The sequence below is a fragment of the Barbus barbus genome (genome assembly GCF_936440315.1).
Source record: "Barbus barbus genome assembly, chromosome: 13".
NCBI lineage: Eukaryota > Metazoa > Chordata > Actinopteri > Cypriniformes > Cyprinidae > Barbus > Barbus barbus.
The window spans coordinates 16,390,090-16,408,922 of NC_136741.1; the positions used below are offsets into that span (position 1 = coordinate 16,390,090).

The window sequence follows — 18,833 nt, forward strand, 5'->3', positions numbered from 1 at the left end:
TAATGGACTTTGATTTTACAGACTGAAATATACGTCACCCTCACACTTTGCTCCATTTATCTCTCCTACGGGATCATTTGTCTTTGTGGTCATTGTCTGTGAAAACAGGAAGGTCCATATTCAGCAGGAGAGGAAGAGGACACAAATGCTCACAAAAAGAGGTGTGTCTTTGTGATTTCTATGCATGAACCTCTTCCTTTTGTAGAAAAACCACTAAACTTAAAATCTAGGATTAAAACTATTTTTGCCTAACTTCTTGTCATTACGCAGTTCCTTTCTAGAATGTTAAGCAAAACGGTTTAGAAAACTATAATGGTATTGGTAGATTACGAGAAAAAGTGTGCTTTGCAGGTAAAAGACAGTTACAAATGGTAACAAACACATGGCTGTGTATTACGTCAAGATTTAAAATACTTTTCAGCATAGTTCTGTTGAACTTATTTTAATACAAATAAAAGAAAAAAAAAGACAGTAAATTGTCAGTTTAGTTGGATTACAGTAAAGTAATCCACCATTCAATTTTGTTATTTCAGTAGATAATTAAAACTATGATCCTTGTCATTATTTCGAGAACAACTCAGTAATGCTGTTTCAGTCTAAACAGTTAACTTACGTGATAACAGTTTAAGAAAAGCTAAATAGCTATTAAAGACGTCTTGCACAGCCAAACAGAAGAATTCACACTTTTAACAAAGGCCGAGAAGCGTAAACACGAACCATACGTTACTATATTAGTGGGGGAAAACTTGGCCATAGTGAAATGGTAATGAAAACTAAGATTGTTTCATAATCATCACAACTCTATTGTGCGCAACATCTAGCAAAAGCTGTTTTAACAACCAACTTCTACGCAAACACAGCGACGTTTAATCACTTAAAATGCGCATTAAACAGATCACAATATGAATAAAACGGCAATGTCAAACTGCTGAGAAGGTCTGCAAAACAGCTGGAGTGTCCAAAAAATACATTGGCTGCCTGGGCTAGTCAGACTAAGTTAGCTGTTTAGCACAGCATCGCTGTCTACATGCCACTTAAACGGCTGTCGAGAAAAAGCTACAACATTAATAGTCTTTCGTCAACGGACTTCAAGTTTCAATAACAATATCAGTCTGGGAACCGTGAATCACTCTGCGGTAAAATTGATCAGTTGTGTTTTCTTACCAGCTGCCTTCAAGCTCTTCCCCTACAGCATCCGCCATTGCTGTGGTGACGGTCCACGTCAAACTGTGTCGTAAATACCAGCGTCTTGTCTCTACGACCAGACGCACGCGCTATAGACGCGACGTAGAAGGCGATAATCAGCGGAACTGTGTATTTATTCTACAAGGCCGAGATTTTAGCTTATTAAATAAAAAAATAGCTTTCTAAACCCGCTCGGTTTCGACATGGTATGACACTTGTTGCCTGACTCCAAAATAAATCAATCGTTCATTTTGTGTTATGCATGCAGCCTAGTCCAATTGCTGCTGTTGAATTTGATTTGGGATGAATTGTAAATAGACATAATTTTTCTCTAATGTTGCATCTCCTTGTTGTATGATGTATGTAATTTGTAACGTTTTATTGAATAAATAAATTAGACGACTTCTTGATGAATTTTTAATTAGCTCTAATTAACACGTGTGTGTGTGTGTGTGTGTGTGTGTGTGTGTGTGTGTGTGTGTGTGTGTGTGTGTATCAAACTGTTAGCTGAAATATAAAAAAAATATATATATATATATACATACATACAAGGGCGTAGGTTTGCTTTCGGCATTGGTGGGGACATAAACCCAATACTCTGCTGTTGCTGTAGTAACCAAACTGATTGACAGATAAACTGCACGCTCTTATATCAGTGTTGTTTTTTATTTTGTGGATATTTCAGCTAACAGTTTGATTTGTACATTCAGTTGAACAACATTAATTTAAAGTTAAAGACTCTTTGCTGTTCCAAATCCTGCTACACTTGCATAGTTTACCAAAAAACAAAAAAATCACATTATATTTGTTCCAAATTATTGTTTTTGTTCATGGCTTTATCCTAGGCTGAAAGATTGTGTATCTTTCCGCACAACGTTTGTCTTTCTGTCCTTTATATAAGGAGCAGGGGTGGACTGGGCCAGGAAATCTCACACTCATCCAGGCCATCCTATAAACCCACAACAAAATTGGAAACCACGGACAACTATATTTTTTGCATGACCATCATCATCATCACATGAAATGTTTAACTCTCTAGGCTGAGGCCGTGCAGAATAATTCAAGGTTATCACTTGAACTTCCATTTCCCTTTTTAGTCTCTTCTCTTCGTTTTCCCTGACATCTCTCTGTCCCTTATGCGTTTACTTTTTTCACTATTTTTTCTCATCAACACATCTCCACCTTGTTGCAAAACAACCACCTCATTATAAATTGTTTGCACATAGCATACTTTATTTTAGAAAAAAAATAAGTATTACATTAGGACCATATGTTATTGTTTTATCTTACCTAAATGTCAAAATTGGTACAACAAGCTATCCTGAATATATCTTTATAGAAAAAATCTTAACACTGAACATGTTTTTGCATTATCATGGGTCATGGTTTGTCCTACAAGGAACATTAACCATGGTATTATAGGCCTATGGTAAAAGTAACCCTTTTTTTTTGGTAGACTAATTACCAATTGTATAACCAGAGTTTTACTACTACAAATACCATGGTGAACTATATAGTGTAAAACAAATTTTAATTGTGGTAACCATGGTTTAACTATAGTAACCATGTTAAATTTAGTTGTGTTGTTGTTTGCCTTAGCTCCCTCTAAACCTGTTATAAAACGATGTGAATATTTGTCTGCTAAATTCCTACTCTTTACAGTAGTAACTATGTCCTTTTGGTAGTTTTGCAGTATTAAGTGGCTGCTATTGCTAACATTTGCTAGCAGTCTTATATGTTTAACTTAGTAAACAAACACAAAACTGCAGTACAACAAAACTACAATAGTCTATTTACAGATGTAAATAAAAAAGTGTCAGCACTTGAAGTCCTGAACAAGACCGTTTTGCCTCTCTGCTCCACCTGGTCGCTTCCACTCCAGTCTCCAGTCTCGCATCCCTCTGGCGGACGCGCGGATCGTGCGCGAGGCGAAGCGCGATGCCAGTCAAGACTAACCGTTTCATCATTTATTATTTTAATTCGTTGTTGGTGTTTTTTTTTTAATTAATATTATTAAATGGCGAATTCGGAAATAATCACTTTAGTACATTCGGCAGGCAACAAAAACAGCAACAACAAAAATATGTAGGGCAGCGGCCAGCGCCACCGGGAATTCTCCCAGTGCTCCCAATGGCCAGTCCGCCACTGAGGGAGCTGATAATAGGCATAGATCGTGCTCTCTTTCCGTTTGCTCTGTTTTGTCAAACAAACACCACTTCGAACTCATCGATGCAACTTTGTTCATTCCTGAATGTGGGCTTTTATATGAACTGTTTTGGACTGCTGTCTTGAATTGGGTGCGATACCTGTGAGTTGTTCTAAACACGGCTGCGCTTCTCGTCAGGTGTCCGACTACATTCCGCGCATGTATTAAAGGCGCGTCCATGAGAGCGCGCAGTTTTCTAGCGTAACTTGTTAGGGAGGCTAACATCAATGATTTGACGTTTCAGATGCGTCTGAAATGACAAAAACATATACATATGTTTAATTATTTGATCAAAATTATTGCTAGGGACAGTTTGGTAGTTCGTCCCCTGCACTTTTTTGGGCAAGTGTGTTGGCATAAAGGTTTTCAAGAGCCGGTGTGAATAAATATAGATTTAAATTCAAAGAGACAGGATAGTCTGTTGCATGACCTGATGTTTTATTCGGTTGCAGAATAAGGTGAGATGAACATCACGGAGCGCTAAACGTTCATTACATGCAGTGTGTGTTCATTCATACTCGAAGCCGGAGGACGCTCTCGTGCAGAATGTTGCACCATGAAATTCCTTTTATATGAAATGAATGAAAACAGCTGTTTTCACAGAAAAAAACGACGAGTTTGGAATTGCGATTGCAACAATGTTTAATTAGGTTTTTCAAGTCTCCAGGTAACAAAACTCATCTCTTTCGGCAGTACTTGACTTCATCCTAAACTTTAAAAAAAAAAAAAAAAAAAAAAAACTTTCCCTCTATCTTTCTCTCCACCTACTAGTTTGTACTTATTTGAACAATGACTGAGACGAGCACTTCCTCTGTCTGACTGCCTCTTCAAGATGAATCGCTTTTTGTATTCCCCAATTGTAAGTCGCTTTGGATAAAAGCGTCTGCCAAATGACTAAATGTAAATGTAAATGTAATAAATAAAGCATATGAACAATGCAGTAGCTACTAATAGCATTCATTACAGTATAGAAACTATTCTGCCTCATGGGATAAAAAAGCGTTTGTATTATATAAACAAATCATTATTATTGGTTATTGTCCAGCAGTGTATCTGATTTCTAAGCCAATTAAAAGCTAGAAAAAGAGAAAAATTGAAGTTGCCTATACACTACCAGTCAAAAGTTTTTGAACAAAGATTGATGAAATTTTTAATGTTTTTTAAAGAACTCTCTTCTGCTCAGAAAGCCTGGATTTATTTGATCCAAAGCCTGCAGCAAAACAGTACAATTTTGAAATATTTTCACTATTTAAAATAACTGTTTTCTATTTGAATAGCCTATATTTAAAAAATGTATTGTGACATCAAAGCTGAATTTTTAGCATCATTACTCCAATCACACGATCCTTCAGAAATCATTCTAATATTCTGATTTCCTGCAAAAAAACTAAAAAACATATTATTATGATGATGTTGAAGACAGCTGAGTAGAATTTTTTTTCCAGGTTTCTTTGATAAATAGAAAGTTCAGAAGAACAGCATTTATCTGAAATAATAAATCTTTTGTAACATTATAAATGTCTTTATCATCAATTTTGATCAATTTAAACCATCTTTGCTAAATAAAACTAATAATTTATTTTCCAAAATAAATAAAATAAAATAATAATAATACTGGCTCTAAGCTTTTGAATGGTATAGTGTATAATGTTACAAAAGCTTTTTATTTCAGATACATGCTGGTCTTTGGATCTTTCTATTCATCAAAGAATCCTGAAAAAGGTTACTCAACTGTTTTAAACAATAATAATAATTAAACAAGGTTTCTTGAGCAGCATATCAGCATATTAGAATGATTTCTGAAGGATCATGTGACACAAGACTGGAGTAATGATGCTGACAATGCAGCTTTGATCACAGAAATAAAATACATTTTCCAATATATTCAAATAGAAAGCAGTTGTTTTGCATAGTAAAACTGTATTTTGGATTAAATAAATGCAGGCTTGGTGAGCAGAAGAGAATTATTAAAAAAAATCTTACTGTTCAAAACCTTTTGGCTGGTAGGTTATATATTACAGAAAGTTATATTGTAATGTTATATATATATATATATATATATATAACATTTCTGTCCCCCTCACTTCTGAAATGATGGCTACGCCCCTGACTTCAAGTTATTACATCAACCTGGCTCTGTAGGTACTTTTGCCTTTTTTTAAGATGTACTTTGTTTTTATTATAGGCTATCATGACAATGATCTTCATAACGTCTACACTTTCATGCAAAGAACAACTGAAAGATGGATGTTGGCAAGACAAAGGAGTAACACCTGTTTTAAAGAACACATTTGTTAAATGAGTTTTTTATGCCTTTGAAATCAAGGGTTGCATGCAAATACTAATTTACTGATCTCATTAGATATTTTTACCCTGGCAAAAAGTGCAGAGGCATGCCATCCTCACAGGATCTCACGGGAAACACATGTGCCACTTCTACAACATTTGGGAAAAGAACTCTGAAGAGCCCATACCAGTGAAAGTACCAGTACAGAAATATTGGTCAGTGCCTCTTGTCATTGTCATTTTACTTTCAGAATTATTCAGAAATTGAAACACTGACTTCCACAAAGATGTATAATAATAAAATAATTAAATTTAAAACTATTTTTATTTATTCATTAAGAACCATACACATTAATATTGGAGATGTATAAATGTGCCAGTTTAAGCCAAAATAGCCCGTTTTCATCTGCTGTGGCGGTCATGCATTTATCTAAAAAGCACATTTAATAAACATTAAATAAAAGTAATTAAAGACGAAAGTAATTTGCATCAAAACACAAAACCAAGCTGGCTTTTTGAATAATTGTGGGCAACACATTTCTTTATTTGACATTATTATACATTAATATTACCAACACCACATTTTCCGCTCTTATTATATTTATTTTTACTTGAGGCGTTTTTTGCACAGCTATTTTCAACAGATCAAGCACAACAAATTCATTTTTAACCTTTAGGTGGCGCCACTTAGCTTGCATTATAAAGTGTATTTTAAACAATCAGTTATGCTCTTCAAACATGCAGCAGTCTTGAATGATTTGTTCCCTCAAAATTGGTCAGTAAATCCATTACTATTAATTGATCAGACTGGATTAATAGAAATAAGCCAACAGATGTAAACATTTACATTAGGCAATGCTTAATTATCAATGTATACATGCATACAGGGAAATGATCAAATCCTATTTTTGTTAACTATTAGTTCTGGTCAGGTTAAAGTCCAAGACCACCATGTTACACATTGTCAACAATGGTTTAAAAATAGAGCTACAAGAGAAAATATCTCAAACCATATTTGAAAGACAGTAATGCCACTTTGATTTTGTTGATGTAATAAAACTTAAGCAGGCAAACAATATATAATCAATTTCCTTTTAAAAGATAGATATATGAATGTAGTGAAGAAGTCATGGCTGCAATAGTCAAGAACAAAAAAATCTTACTTTTTTATTAAATATGAACAAGAACAATGCCATTCTTAAATTAAATGAAAGCAGGGACTTATACTACTAACAGTGTGTTCATTTTTATTATATATATATATATATATATATATACACACACTAGTTTGGATTCTACACAAATATACAGTATGTATTTAAGGGCATGCCACTTCGACTTTAAAAGTACCTTAATATCTCAAGATTACAAATGAATGCAAAATTTGAACAAAAAAAATACCAGGGAGGAAGAACTTAGTTGCTAAATGCAAGGCGTTTCTTTTATTTTCCTGCATTAAGATTTATAAAGAAGGGAGCCATTCTTCAAAAATACACCTCAATGACATTATTTCACAGACAGGAATGTAATTTTGGTGATTCACATTTTTTTCTAGATTCATGTTCTTGCACAAAAATTAAACTGTTTCTCGCAGCTAAGTTTTTAACATTTAACACTTTAGTGCCTCATTTTGAAGAGATGGGCAAGGTGATTTCACAGCTAAATTCTTGTACAGGGCTAAAAGGACTTTAAAGTAATTATACGATCTTTAACTATATTAAATAATGTGCACTTTATCTTGATTTTTTTTTTAATAGGCTGAATATCATCTATAGGATATTATAATTTGTATTGACATGTATTATTAAATGCAGCACAGAATGTTAAAAAAAGGAATCCCAAAGCTCAGGGTAAAAATAAACAAAAATGAATAACAGTATGGCCAAATTTCGCATTTACCCTCAATATAATCCCCTTCTTATAAACACAGTGTCATCACAGGAGTGGCACCTCAAGAACAAATTTATAACACAAATACATCTCAACTAAAACTTTAATCCCTCACTTCCCATACAACAAAGACCGTAAATAAGTTTGCTAGGATGTGACAGTAAAAGGACAAAACTTGCGCACATTACAGCAAACAATGAATCAATAATGCAGTCCTGCTGATGGCATACACTGGTTTAATGGTACAAACTTACTCGATCTGGTGTCTTGGATGAAAAAAAAAAAAAAAAAGTAAAAAGTACTGATTAAGGACCCCAGTGTCCACAGTTGACAATTAAATTAAGATTAAATCAAAACGATTCACATTTGTCACACCAATTGGCAGGGGAGGCTAAAGATGAACAAATGAGTACTGTTACAAGTTGCAAGATAGCCTAAGCCATACTCAACGAGGGAGGATGTGAGCTATGCCACTGATGATTTGACATCAAACAAAGCAGCCATTAGTCTTTTTCACTTTTTGTTTTGTTTCTTTTTGCTGCTCCTCCACCATTTTCACCTCTTCCAGTACTCAAATAAAAACTGGTGTGAACATTGTAGCAGAACCTGTCCGGCCTCCCCCCCCCCCATTCATAATGATCATCTTTATAATGTAGGGAAAAAAAAAAATAATGGGTTATGGGATGTGTACTGTGGCCCAGCAGTAGAGAGTGGCAAAAGGAGGCAAGAGTTATAACGTAGGAGGCTTGAGCCCATACTTCTTGGCCACCTCTGTCTGGGCATAAGCAGCATCACAGAGGGAGTAGAGATGGGCCATCTCCATCTCTGACTTGGCCAAGTTGATGGCCTTGTTGAACATGTCTATAGCCTTGTCCAGATTTCCTCTGTAGAAAAAAAATTAAAATCTTTTGTTTTAAAAAAAAAAAAATTGTCCCCCACACCCGAAGCTAAAATCATAAGGTTGTAATAGCCACATACAAGTTTCAATATAACCAAAGACTCATCACAAACCTTTGGACTTCAATGGTTCCCATGGTTTCATAAGCAAAGTCACATTTATTGTCAATTTCAATGGCTTTGCTAATGAGTTCAAGGCCCATTTCCAGATCCTGTTTCCACTGAAGCTGCAACAGACTGCAAAAGAAACAAGTTTTTTCTTAATTGAACTTTTAACAGGATTCTTTAAATACAAAAAAAAAAAAAAAAAAAAAAACATAAAACTAACCCTTTGTGGACATATGTTGTGGCATTGTCTGGCTCTAGTTCAATACATTTGTCATACATTTCATCTGCCTTACCAAACTGTTGCTGGTCTGTTAGTGCCTATCATCAAAAAGAAAAAGAAAAAAAAAAGTAGAAAATACATCATAGTTAAGTAAATAATGATAAAGAGGTAAACAAATGACGCATATTTTATAAATGGTTTTATGCAATCAAGGGGAGCAATACCTGTGCATAAAGAGCATAGCCCTCAGCACACTTTGGAAACCTCCTAATGACATCCTCAAAACCATCCATGGCTTTCTGAACCTGGGATGGGTTGTTTCCAGTGTAGGCCTGCCGGTACTATGAGAAAAAATGCCAATAACATTCATATCATTTTTACAATGAGTAAAATTTAGAATTTCTCAGATCAGGTTCTTCTAGTTGAAAGTCAATAGTAGTAGACCACATTCCACATATATTAAGCAAAGGTATCAGTCTCATTCAAACAGCTTCAAGAACAGTACCAGCATAAAGGTGCAACCTTCCTGTGGTACTTACCAACGCAAAACACTTCTGGGCCTGGGCAAGTGCGGAGTCTGGTCGAAGCTTTATACATTCATCAAAATCTCCCACAGCCTCCTCTACCTGATCCAGCAGAATCTTCAACTGAGAAATGAAAACATTACCAATAGGATGTCAAGACATTTCCACAAGTTTGACGTTGCTAATTACCAGCTGTTAGAGAATGTTGCAGAGCAGCGAAGCAAATTGTAATTAAGACCGATAGTAAATGAAAACGAGCGTCATAAATTCCACATAGCTGCTATGGTGTACAAACATCTTAAGGTAAATTGGTGAACGCCATCAAGAATGTTACAGACAGAAACAATCCAAAATGCCCAGAAGCACATCTAAGTCACTAACTGACTCACAACAACTATTTTCACAGAGGATTTTCCATCTACTGATTGGTAGATTTCTATAAAAACCTTCTATTGGTCAAATCTGTTTATGTGATACAAATTTGCAGGTTAGAGTTCACCAAACTTTGGAATTCAACAAAATTCATATGAACGTGTGTAAATGAAAGTCACTAGAACAAAAAATGTAGTTTGACTGCCCATTAAGAATAGAAAAGAGTTGACCGACTAAACAAGACAAAGATTTATCATTTTAAAAAAACAAACAAAAAAAAAACAAATTTTTGCCTCAGAAAGTTATTAATTATTTTTTTAGCATGGATTAGATACATATAGGAATTTGGGTAGTCAATTTTTCAATGCAAGCAGCTCACAACTCTCCTCTACCGATAATATTAAGCAGGCCAGAAAATGTATTTGAGGTGACAAGATCATGAATTTGGCAGGGTCATGAACTCAGCAGGGATCGGAGTTGCTATTGCAACGGCACCTTATTCTTCAAAAAATGTAAATGAAGATTATGGCTGAAAATATTAACATCAAGAACATTCTACATAAGGACTTTCTTTTAAGCATTTCTTTTGATGAAAACTCCAACATGTATGCAAAGTCATCATACCTGTCCCCTGTGGTGGTAGACATCTGCATTACGGGCGTCAATCTCTGCAGCCATGTTGAAGTCTTGCGTGGAGAGCTGGGGCTGCTGCTGCTGCATGTACATGCTTCCACGTTTAATGAGTCCATTAGCACGTAACTGAAACATCAGAAAGATGCTTTAACACAAATAGTATAAGACACTTCATTTGGAAGATGATGGCAGTAAGAGAAGGCTTCTTCTGATCCTAATCCCATTACCTTGACACTGGCATCATCCATGTTGATAACACGGTCAAGATCAGGCTGTGCAGCTGTAGCATTGCCTATCAGTAGGTAGAAGGTGGCCCTCAGTAGAAGAGCTTCGGCTGTGTACCTTCCTCCAGACTCGATCTCCTTTGTGCACTCACTGATGATCTTATCGTAGTTTTCCTCCTCCATATACTGCTTAGCCTTTAAGTAGCCTGAGCTGAGGAAATGGAAGTTCAATACTGTAGTTAACAGTAATATATATAATTTAGAAAATAATTTTGATTCAAATGAGAGAAAAAAAAAAAACAATAGCAGCAATAAAAATCTTTTTTTTTTTTTACTTTTGTAAATTATTGAATTATTGGTTATGAATAAGTTATTCATTCATCTCTGCTGATCAAGGGGAGCTAGTAGATTATCTTTGGAAAGTGAAGGCAAATTACTTTACACCGCCGGGGTTGCAATGGTACACTCCCTAGCTTGTGATCAGGGGCCTCATTTATAAAATGTTGTGCAGAAAACATCCAAAATATGGTCTTATGATCATCTCTCAAATATGCGTGTGAGATTCATAGAATGAACGTATGCACAGAAAATGCACATATGCCTCTCTTTCAGATGTGAAATCTATGAATCGCAAGTGATCTTGAACTTGTTTGCAACTGAATTGTTTCAGCTCTCTGCCTTGTAAACTACTCCTAATTAATGTTTTTAACATATCAAAGATCACCAGTCATCATCCAAATTCCGTAATTTAGAACAGCGAGCTGCAAGAACAGCTTACATTTTTAAAAACCTGCAGTTATTTTTAAAAGCAATGAAAGTAAACACTGAGTGTACAAATCTCAGTGTGAATGGGCAAAATAAAATGCCCTCGGGTCTCACCTTCCTGTAACCTCTGAGGCCTCACCCTCTTTGTCTTTATCCTCATCTTTCTTTTCCCCCTTCTGTAAAGGCTGTGAAATTATGTCATCAGTAAAAGAGCTGAAGTAGGACTTGATGAACTGAGGAGATGGCATAAGGGGCTCCCGGTTCTGAGAAGAGCAAACATGAGAAAGCAAAAGAGAGAGAGAGAGAGAGATGCTATAAATATATGATGTAGTTTAAGTCTTAGATTTGTACCTTTCAGTCACATTCCCACCTTGTATTTTTCTTTGGCCTTCTCTTTTCCCAGCTGTTTCAGAACCTTGTCTGCCAGTAGCATGCTCTGCTGATTCTGGAAAACCTCCAGAATACATACTGCTGTCACATCTTCAAAACAAAAATAAAAATCATGACAACTTGATAGCTAAAGTAGTCGACCGATATATCGGCCGATATTTGGCATCTTTCAAATATCGGCATTGGTCGATAAGTTTTTCCTGTTTGGCCGATGCGTTCGAGGCGGGACTTTTATTTTGGCTGCTCTGAGAATGGCAGCGCCTGAGCACACAGCTCTCACATTCTCCCTGACTCATTCTTGTTAGCTGTGATAGTTAACAGTTCTGTCTAATACGGATAGAAGTCTGTCTAATAATCACATAGAACGATTAATCAAAGGAATTAATATGTATACAAAACGTATTATAATGATTGCTTTCATATTAGTAGTAATAGAAAGGCAAACATTATAATATTTTCTCGTTTTCCATCAGCATTCAGCAAATACGCATTTATATCATTTAAACAATTCTTTGAACGACTAATGAACATTTAATTTCAGAAGCCTTGTAAACTTAGTCTAATCCAGCTGTGAGATCTTGTGAAGTGTGAATTTGTATCCTGTATGATTGTGTGTTCTGTGTGTCGGTCGATCTGTGTGAATTGAATGCGGACAGGAGGAGAGTTCAGCTTCACTGGAGACACACAATCGACTAACTTTAAACACGTGATTTCAAATTATGCTGCGCTTTATGCATTTGACCAGTTACAGTCTTTACTTCCTTTTCAATTGAGTTTTTATTAAATATTTATGTGTTAAAAAAAAAAAGTCATCTAAAGTATGTTTATTTTACACATTTATGTTTTAATCCATTTACAAATAATTTCAAATTTCTTAAATATTAATTAAAATAAATAAAATTATATCGGCCACCTTGCTTTCCAAGATATTGGCATTGGCTGTCAAAAAAACAATATCGGTCGACCACTAAATATCTGTGATTGTGACAGCAGGTTTTTTTAGCAACATGTGGTGCTTAAAAGCATTAAGAGATGAAACATCATTCATGACTTTAAAATCTTCCACACAAAGCAAACATTCTAGTAAATTTCAAATGACAAAAACACAGATCAAAAACCAGCAATAAAGCTTACCTTCTAAACACTCCTTCTTGTTACCCAGTTTTTCCAGGGCTTTGGCACGCCTAAAAAGGGCTTTTACATAGCAAGGATTCAGCTCAACTGCCTGAGAGCAATCCTGTATCACTTCTGTCCATTTCAGCTACAATACAATAAAAAAAATAAAAATAAAAAAAACAATCATTCAGACATGTAACATTTTGTATGTGATACAAATGACAATCTGACAGAGACAAACCTGTTGTTCGTAGGCTGCTGCTCTATTCTGGTAGAAGGTGGACAGATCTCCTTTCTGTTCTTTGGGACATAGGCTGATTGCTTCGGTGTAGCACTGGATCGCCTGCTCATATTTGCCAGCCTTAAAGTATTTGTTGCCCTTATTCTTAGCAGACTGTGCTCTGTCAAGGGGACTCTGGATGGGCAGACACAGCTATTTTAATCAAAATGACAAAAGTATCAAAAAAAAAAGCATGCTTTGATTATTTTTATACGTTATATTTATGCTTCTATTAATCTTTTTAATTAAACCCAGAGTAGAAATTAACTAGTTCCCTTTTCAAATGACAGTAAATTCAAACACAAACTAAATCACTGTAATTTAGAAAATTAGAAAATTGTATATTCTAGCTACAAACACACACAAAAAAGCAATTAGCCTACATTTTCAGAAGACAGGCTACATACAAGAATTTGTCAAATCTGACGGGACATCAGCAAACAGACCAGCAGAAAAAAGTTAATTGTGTTCGCAAAGTTCTTTGTCGTAAGCTTAATCAATGTTATTCTCAAATGAAGCTACTGATTAGTAGGTATTGCAACAGTAAGCTTCATATGGTGATTCTGTTTGTGTGCCTAATGCATGTCTTTCCCTAATCTACAAATGAAAAAACTGTCTCTTTTTTTCCATGTTGATGTTCCTTTTGAGCTTGTAAAGCTTTAACAAATAGACCTAGATGAAGTGAAAATGAAACTTTAGAATAATTTCCCCTTCACCTGCCAATAAACCACCCAAAAACACTTCTAACTGCATAAAAAAACAATATCTGCCTAAGACTCCTCCCCCTGTCTAGTCCTGGCCAAATCCCCCACCCCACGTCGGTCTAATCCTCAGAGTTTACAGAGGTGATCTTCCGTTTGAGAATGAAGTCAGTTATATCACAGATAGTACAAAAGAAGCATATACACACTGAACAAAATTATAAAACGCAGCACTTTTGTTTTTTCCCCCCATTTTTCATGAGCTGAACTCAAAGATCTAATACTTTTTCTATGTACACAAAGGGCCCATTTCTCTCAAATATTGTTCACAAATCTGTGTTAGTGAGCACTTCTCCTTAGCCGAGCAAGAACTGGGATGTTTTCAGCTTCCAGGAATTGTATACAGATCCTTGCAACATGGGGCCGTGCATTATCATGCCGCAACATGAGGTGATGGTCGTGGATGAATGGCACAACAATGGGCCTCAGGATCTCGTCACGGTATCTCTGTGCATTCAAAATGCCATTAATAAAATGCACCTGTGCTCGTTGTCCATAACATACGCCTGCCCATACCATAACCCCACCGCCACCATGGGCCACTCGATCCACAACGTTGACATCAACAAACCGCTCACCCACACGACGCCATACAATCTGTCTGCCATCTGCCCTGTACAGTGAATACCGGGATTCATCCAAGTGCCAGACGCCATTGAATGTGAGCATTTACCCACTCAAGTCGGTTACGACGACGAACTGCAGTCAGGTCGATACCCCGATGAGGACGACGAGCATGCAGATGAGCTTCCCTGAGACGGTTTCTGACAGTTTGTGCAGAAATTCTTTGGCTATGCAAACCAATTGTTGCAGCAGCTGTCCGGGTGGCTGGTATCAGACGATCTTGGAGGTGAAGATGCTGGATGTGGAGGTCCTGGGCTGGTGTGGTTACACGTGGTCTGGGGTTGTGAGGCTGGTTGGATGTACTGCCAAATTCTCTGAAACACCTTTGGAGATGGCTTATGGTAGAGAAATGAACATTCAATTCACGGGCAACAGCTCTGGTGGACATTCCTGCAGTCAGCATGCCGATTGCATGCTCCCTCAAAACTTGCGACATCTATGGCATTGTGCTGTGTGATAAAACTGCACATTTTAGAGTGGCCTTTTATTGTCAGCCTAAGGCACACCTGTGCAATAATCATGCTGTCTAATCAGCATCTTGAAATGCCACACCTGTGAGGTGGATCAATTACCTCGGCAAAGGAGAAGTGCTCACTAAGACAGATTTAGACAGATTTGTGAACAATATTTGAGAGAAATAGACCTTTTGTGTACATAGAAAAAGTCTTAGATCTTTGAGTTCAGCTCATGAAAAATGGGGGCAAAAACAAAAGTGTTGCGTTTATAATTTTGTTCAGTGTACATTCACAAATTGCAACGTGTATATATTGATGGAAGTATCTACGCATTCCCTGCAACTCCAACTAGATATTGCCATGCCATTTTGTCAACACATCTTAATAGCTCAATAACTCCACAACTCAGCTGTAGGATACACAGAAGTATTATTGAGATGTCCTTTTCAGCACATTCAAAACAATACAAACAGGGAAGCATACTGCCAACTGTTGTTAACCATATGCATGAAAAGAAAAATTAACAATAAAAAAGGAACACCTAAAATTTTCTGTACAACTGAAATACACTGAAAGATATAATGCACCTTGCACACAATGCAAGATATAATGCAATGTACTATTGCTTGATATACACATCTCTTATTCAGAAACTCTAAAGGATGGAATTCTCTGATCTTTAAATCTGAACATGACTCCACGTTATGGCTGGAAACTGCAAGTACATGCTTTGCTTCTTCATTTTTGTTTGGCAGAGCAAGCCTATAATAGATTAAATACAGCTGCTGTATCACATTCATGTATTGTTACATATTACTGTTACTTACCACACATCCTCACATTTATGTTCCACAAATTTAACTTCAATTTCCACTGGTTTAATCAGGAGGCTATTTCATATTTTTTTTAAATGGATTTCTACGTGTAATTAATGCACACATTTTTTTTTATGTGACCAAATGTTCCCACATTTTTGGACTAATTACTTTCCAGTCATTTGATATTACTGGTTAAGAATTTTAATCAGAATGGTTCACAAACTAGTAGTTTGACCAAAAAGAATCAAGTTCGCTTTAGTTCACAAATCAAACACCACTAAGTTAAGTTTTCTTTGACCGGAACCATGTGAACTGAGGGGATGGACTGTGTTTGACCCTGACTGTGTGACTGACACTATACTGTCTCATAAATGCTAAGCATGCATAGGTCCATGTGCGACAAAGTTTTTAGGCTGAACTATAGTTAAAATATAGGCGACGCTGTCAGCATATGAAGTACAAGCATGCAATAATTAAACAGAAACACGACTAATAGTTTATAAGAAGACTGTCACATGTGGATTTGTCCCACTCTGACTGCCTCCCCGCCCTCGTTTATAACACACCACAATAATTTTTATACATGCAAAAAATCTGAACCATTAAGCGTGGGATCAAAATATATCCTGCATTATAAAGTGTTAACTTATAAAACCAAGAGAAGTTTACAACTCTAGCAGACTAACGTTACGTATATTCTGATCAGAAACTCAGGTTTTGAAGCTAACTGGCTAACGTTAATGCACTTTCGCTAACATGGGCTAGTTTGTCAAACAGTGTCCTTGACTGAGAATGCGGTAATATCGGTGTGTCAAGAAAATATTTACAGCCAAAATAACAGGTCCAAATATATCAATAATGTGTATTAAAAACGTGGACAGTTTGGCATTATAAATGGGCTCATTACCATGTTTTCCAGCTCTGGATTGTTCGCACCGTGCTGGCCCTGGACAGGGCTAGCGCTTCCTTCGGGGGTTTTCCTCTCCCCATTCCCTTTCCCTTGCTTTTCTTTGCCGCGACTTCGGTTCCACAGGTAGACAGCTCCGACGCCGAGGACAATCGGAGTCCCGACCAGGAGCGCTAGCTGCCAACGGGGGAGCCCACTCCCGGGCTGAGGCTCTACGGGTTTCGATGCAGCCATCATCCACGCAGCAGCACCCAGCTAACGCGCAAACTCAGACACTGACGTGCGCACGCAACAACGAACCACCTCTTTTACACAAGCTACTCTGAGGTCGCCGCGCTGAGCACTCAGCAGGTGGTATCATGGGATACTGGAGGACTACGGCTTGTTATCCACAATGAACAGAATTTTTTATATTGATATATGTATTCAGCATTTATTTTAAAATATGAAAGGGCTGGATAGATTGCTTCTAAACCATAATGTGGTAAACTGCTTAATCAGTATTCCACAGAAAAAAATATATATATATTTTATTAAAATTTTTGTTTTGTTTTCATTTAACCATGTTATTTTTAATGCTTGAACTTTGTAGTCTATTTGCAGAGACCCTCTTTTCTTTGTTATTTTTTTTCTCAGAAATTGGGCACTGCTGTTCAAGGATCTTGCCCCTACTCCGCATATACAAGTATATATGTTGTCTATATCATATATTGTCTTTTTGCTGCTTTGTACATTGCCTATTTGGTTATTTGTTCTTATTGTTTTATTATCTGTGTCCTGTCCTGTTGCTGTCTTTCTGTTGCACTGTGGAGCAGAGCTTCTGTCACTACAACAAATTCCTTGTATGTGTAAACATACTTGGCCAATAAAGCTCATTCTGATTCTGATTCTATATTGTAATTGCAACTTGAAATCCACAATTATGGCCTACAGCAAATAAGTAAATAATAAAAACTTTCTCAAAATATTAGAATATTTCATTTTAAATTTAATTAAATTAGCATTCATACTCTAAATACCAGCTCTTGGTCTAGCTCAAAACTTGACAGTAATCCAGAAGACTATCATTATTTTGTCACCCTCCACAGAGTCTGGAGGTAGAGTGAAGAGGCACAGAATCCAAGTTTCTTGAAATACAGCAGTCTGTGACGATTTGGGGTGTCATGTCATATGCTAACTCTTTCAGAGTACTTCATGTTAAAGTCTACTGACAAGTTTTATGGAGATGCCGATTTCCTTTTCCAGCAGGGCTTAGCACCTGCCCACAGGGCCAAAAATACTATGAACTGCTGATGATATTGCTTTGCTTGATTGGCCAACCAACTCACCTGACGTGAACTCCATAGAGCAGGGCTGCGTTCAGCCCCGAAAAAACGGTGCAAAACGTTTATTAAACGGAAACGGTGATGCGTTGAACACACTGTTCTGATGACGCAAGTGTTGCAACTATGGCAGCTGAGAAGGCCACTCTGTGTGTTCTTTTTGAATCATTTTCAGAGCCTGATGAAATCAGTATAAATGTGTGTTTAATACTGCAAAATACGCTCGATGTTACAGTCACTGCCCTTGCCGTCCAGAATAAAAGAGAACATCCCAATCGAGTAAAGGGATTTGACTGTGGTTCCTAATTATTGTGATCCAACATTTCCTTCGCATTTCAGGATGAAAAGACAAACATTTCAGGTGAAGGATAGTCCACTTCTTACCTCAGAGCCTGTGTTATGATCTATATGACCTTATTATTTTTATTGCGAGTATTAGGCTTACCATTATTGCTGATCATTGTTGTTGTGCTATGATATTGTAATATTTACCATTATATAATCAAAGGAGCATAGACAAGTTTATAAAAGTGTCACTCCACAATACAATAGCAAAATATATAAATATGTATAGTATTTTTATGTTACATTAATTAGTGTCTAGCACACCTTCCTAAGGAAAGGCTATGGACCAGAAGACATTGCAATTACTACATGATATTTAGACAGACTTAAAGAAGCTCCAGATCTATATTGTGCTCTTATTATTTCAGTTATTTTGCCTTTAATCTAAATAAACATGTGCAAACAATATACTTGCTCTTTTGAATTTATTTTGATGTTAATTACATTTGCTTACATTCATCATCATCATGTTGATATGCTATGTTACTATAAAACTCTTACGACA

General features: G+C 36.4%; 2 protein-coding genes across 7 annotated transcripts in view; both read right to left on the reverse strand.

The window, feature by feature from the left end:
- Positions 1-1,231, reverse strand: part of tbc1d23 (TBC1 domain family, member 23) — a 31,290-nt gene extending 30,059 nt beyond the window's left edge. For 2 of the 6 annotated variants that reach the window (XM_079432735.1, XM_079432734.1), the window contains exon 1: positions 1,165-1,225. In XM_079432735.1, the coding sequence (XP_079288861.1) occupies positions 1,165-1,202 (38 nt within the window). In that variant the 5' untranslated portion in view covers positions 1,203-1,225. Of the gene's footprint in view, positions 1-38; positions 97-1,164 lie in introns of all 6 variants that reach the window. The other 4 variants (XM_079432739.1, XM_079432738.1, XM_079432736.1 and 1 more) reach the window with 4 other exon arrangements.
- Positions 1,232-7,094: 5,863 nt separating this feature from the next.
- On the reverse strand, positions 7,095-16,991 carry LOC306879652 (mitochondrial import receptor subunit TOM70-like). The gene is made up of 12 exons (XM_079432793.1): positions 16,662-16,991; positions 13,058-13,231; positions 12,835-12,961; positions 11,681-11,790; positions 11,425-11,573; positions 10,549-10,756; positions 10,313-10,447; positions 9,332-9,439; positions 9,017-9,133; positions 8,793-8,890; positions 8,579-8,701; positions 7,095-8,451 (listed from the first exon to the last, which is right to left on the reverse strand). The coding sequence occupies exons 1-12, from the start codon at positions 16,896-16,898 to the stop codon at positions 8,298-8,300; spliced, it is 1,740 nt and encodes a 579-aa protein (XP_079288919.1). The 5' UTR covers positions 16,899-16,991; the 3' UTR covers positions 7,095-8,297.
- Positions 16,992-18,833: the final 1,842 nt, after the last annotated feature.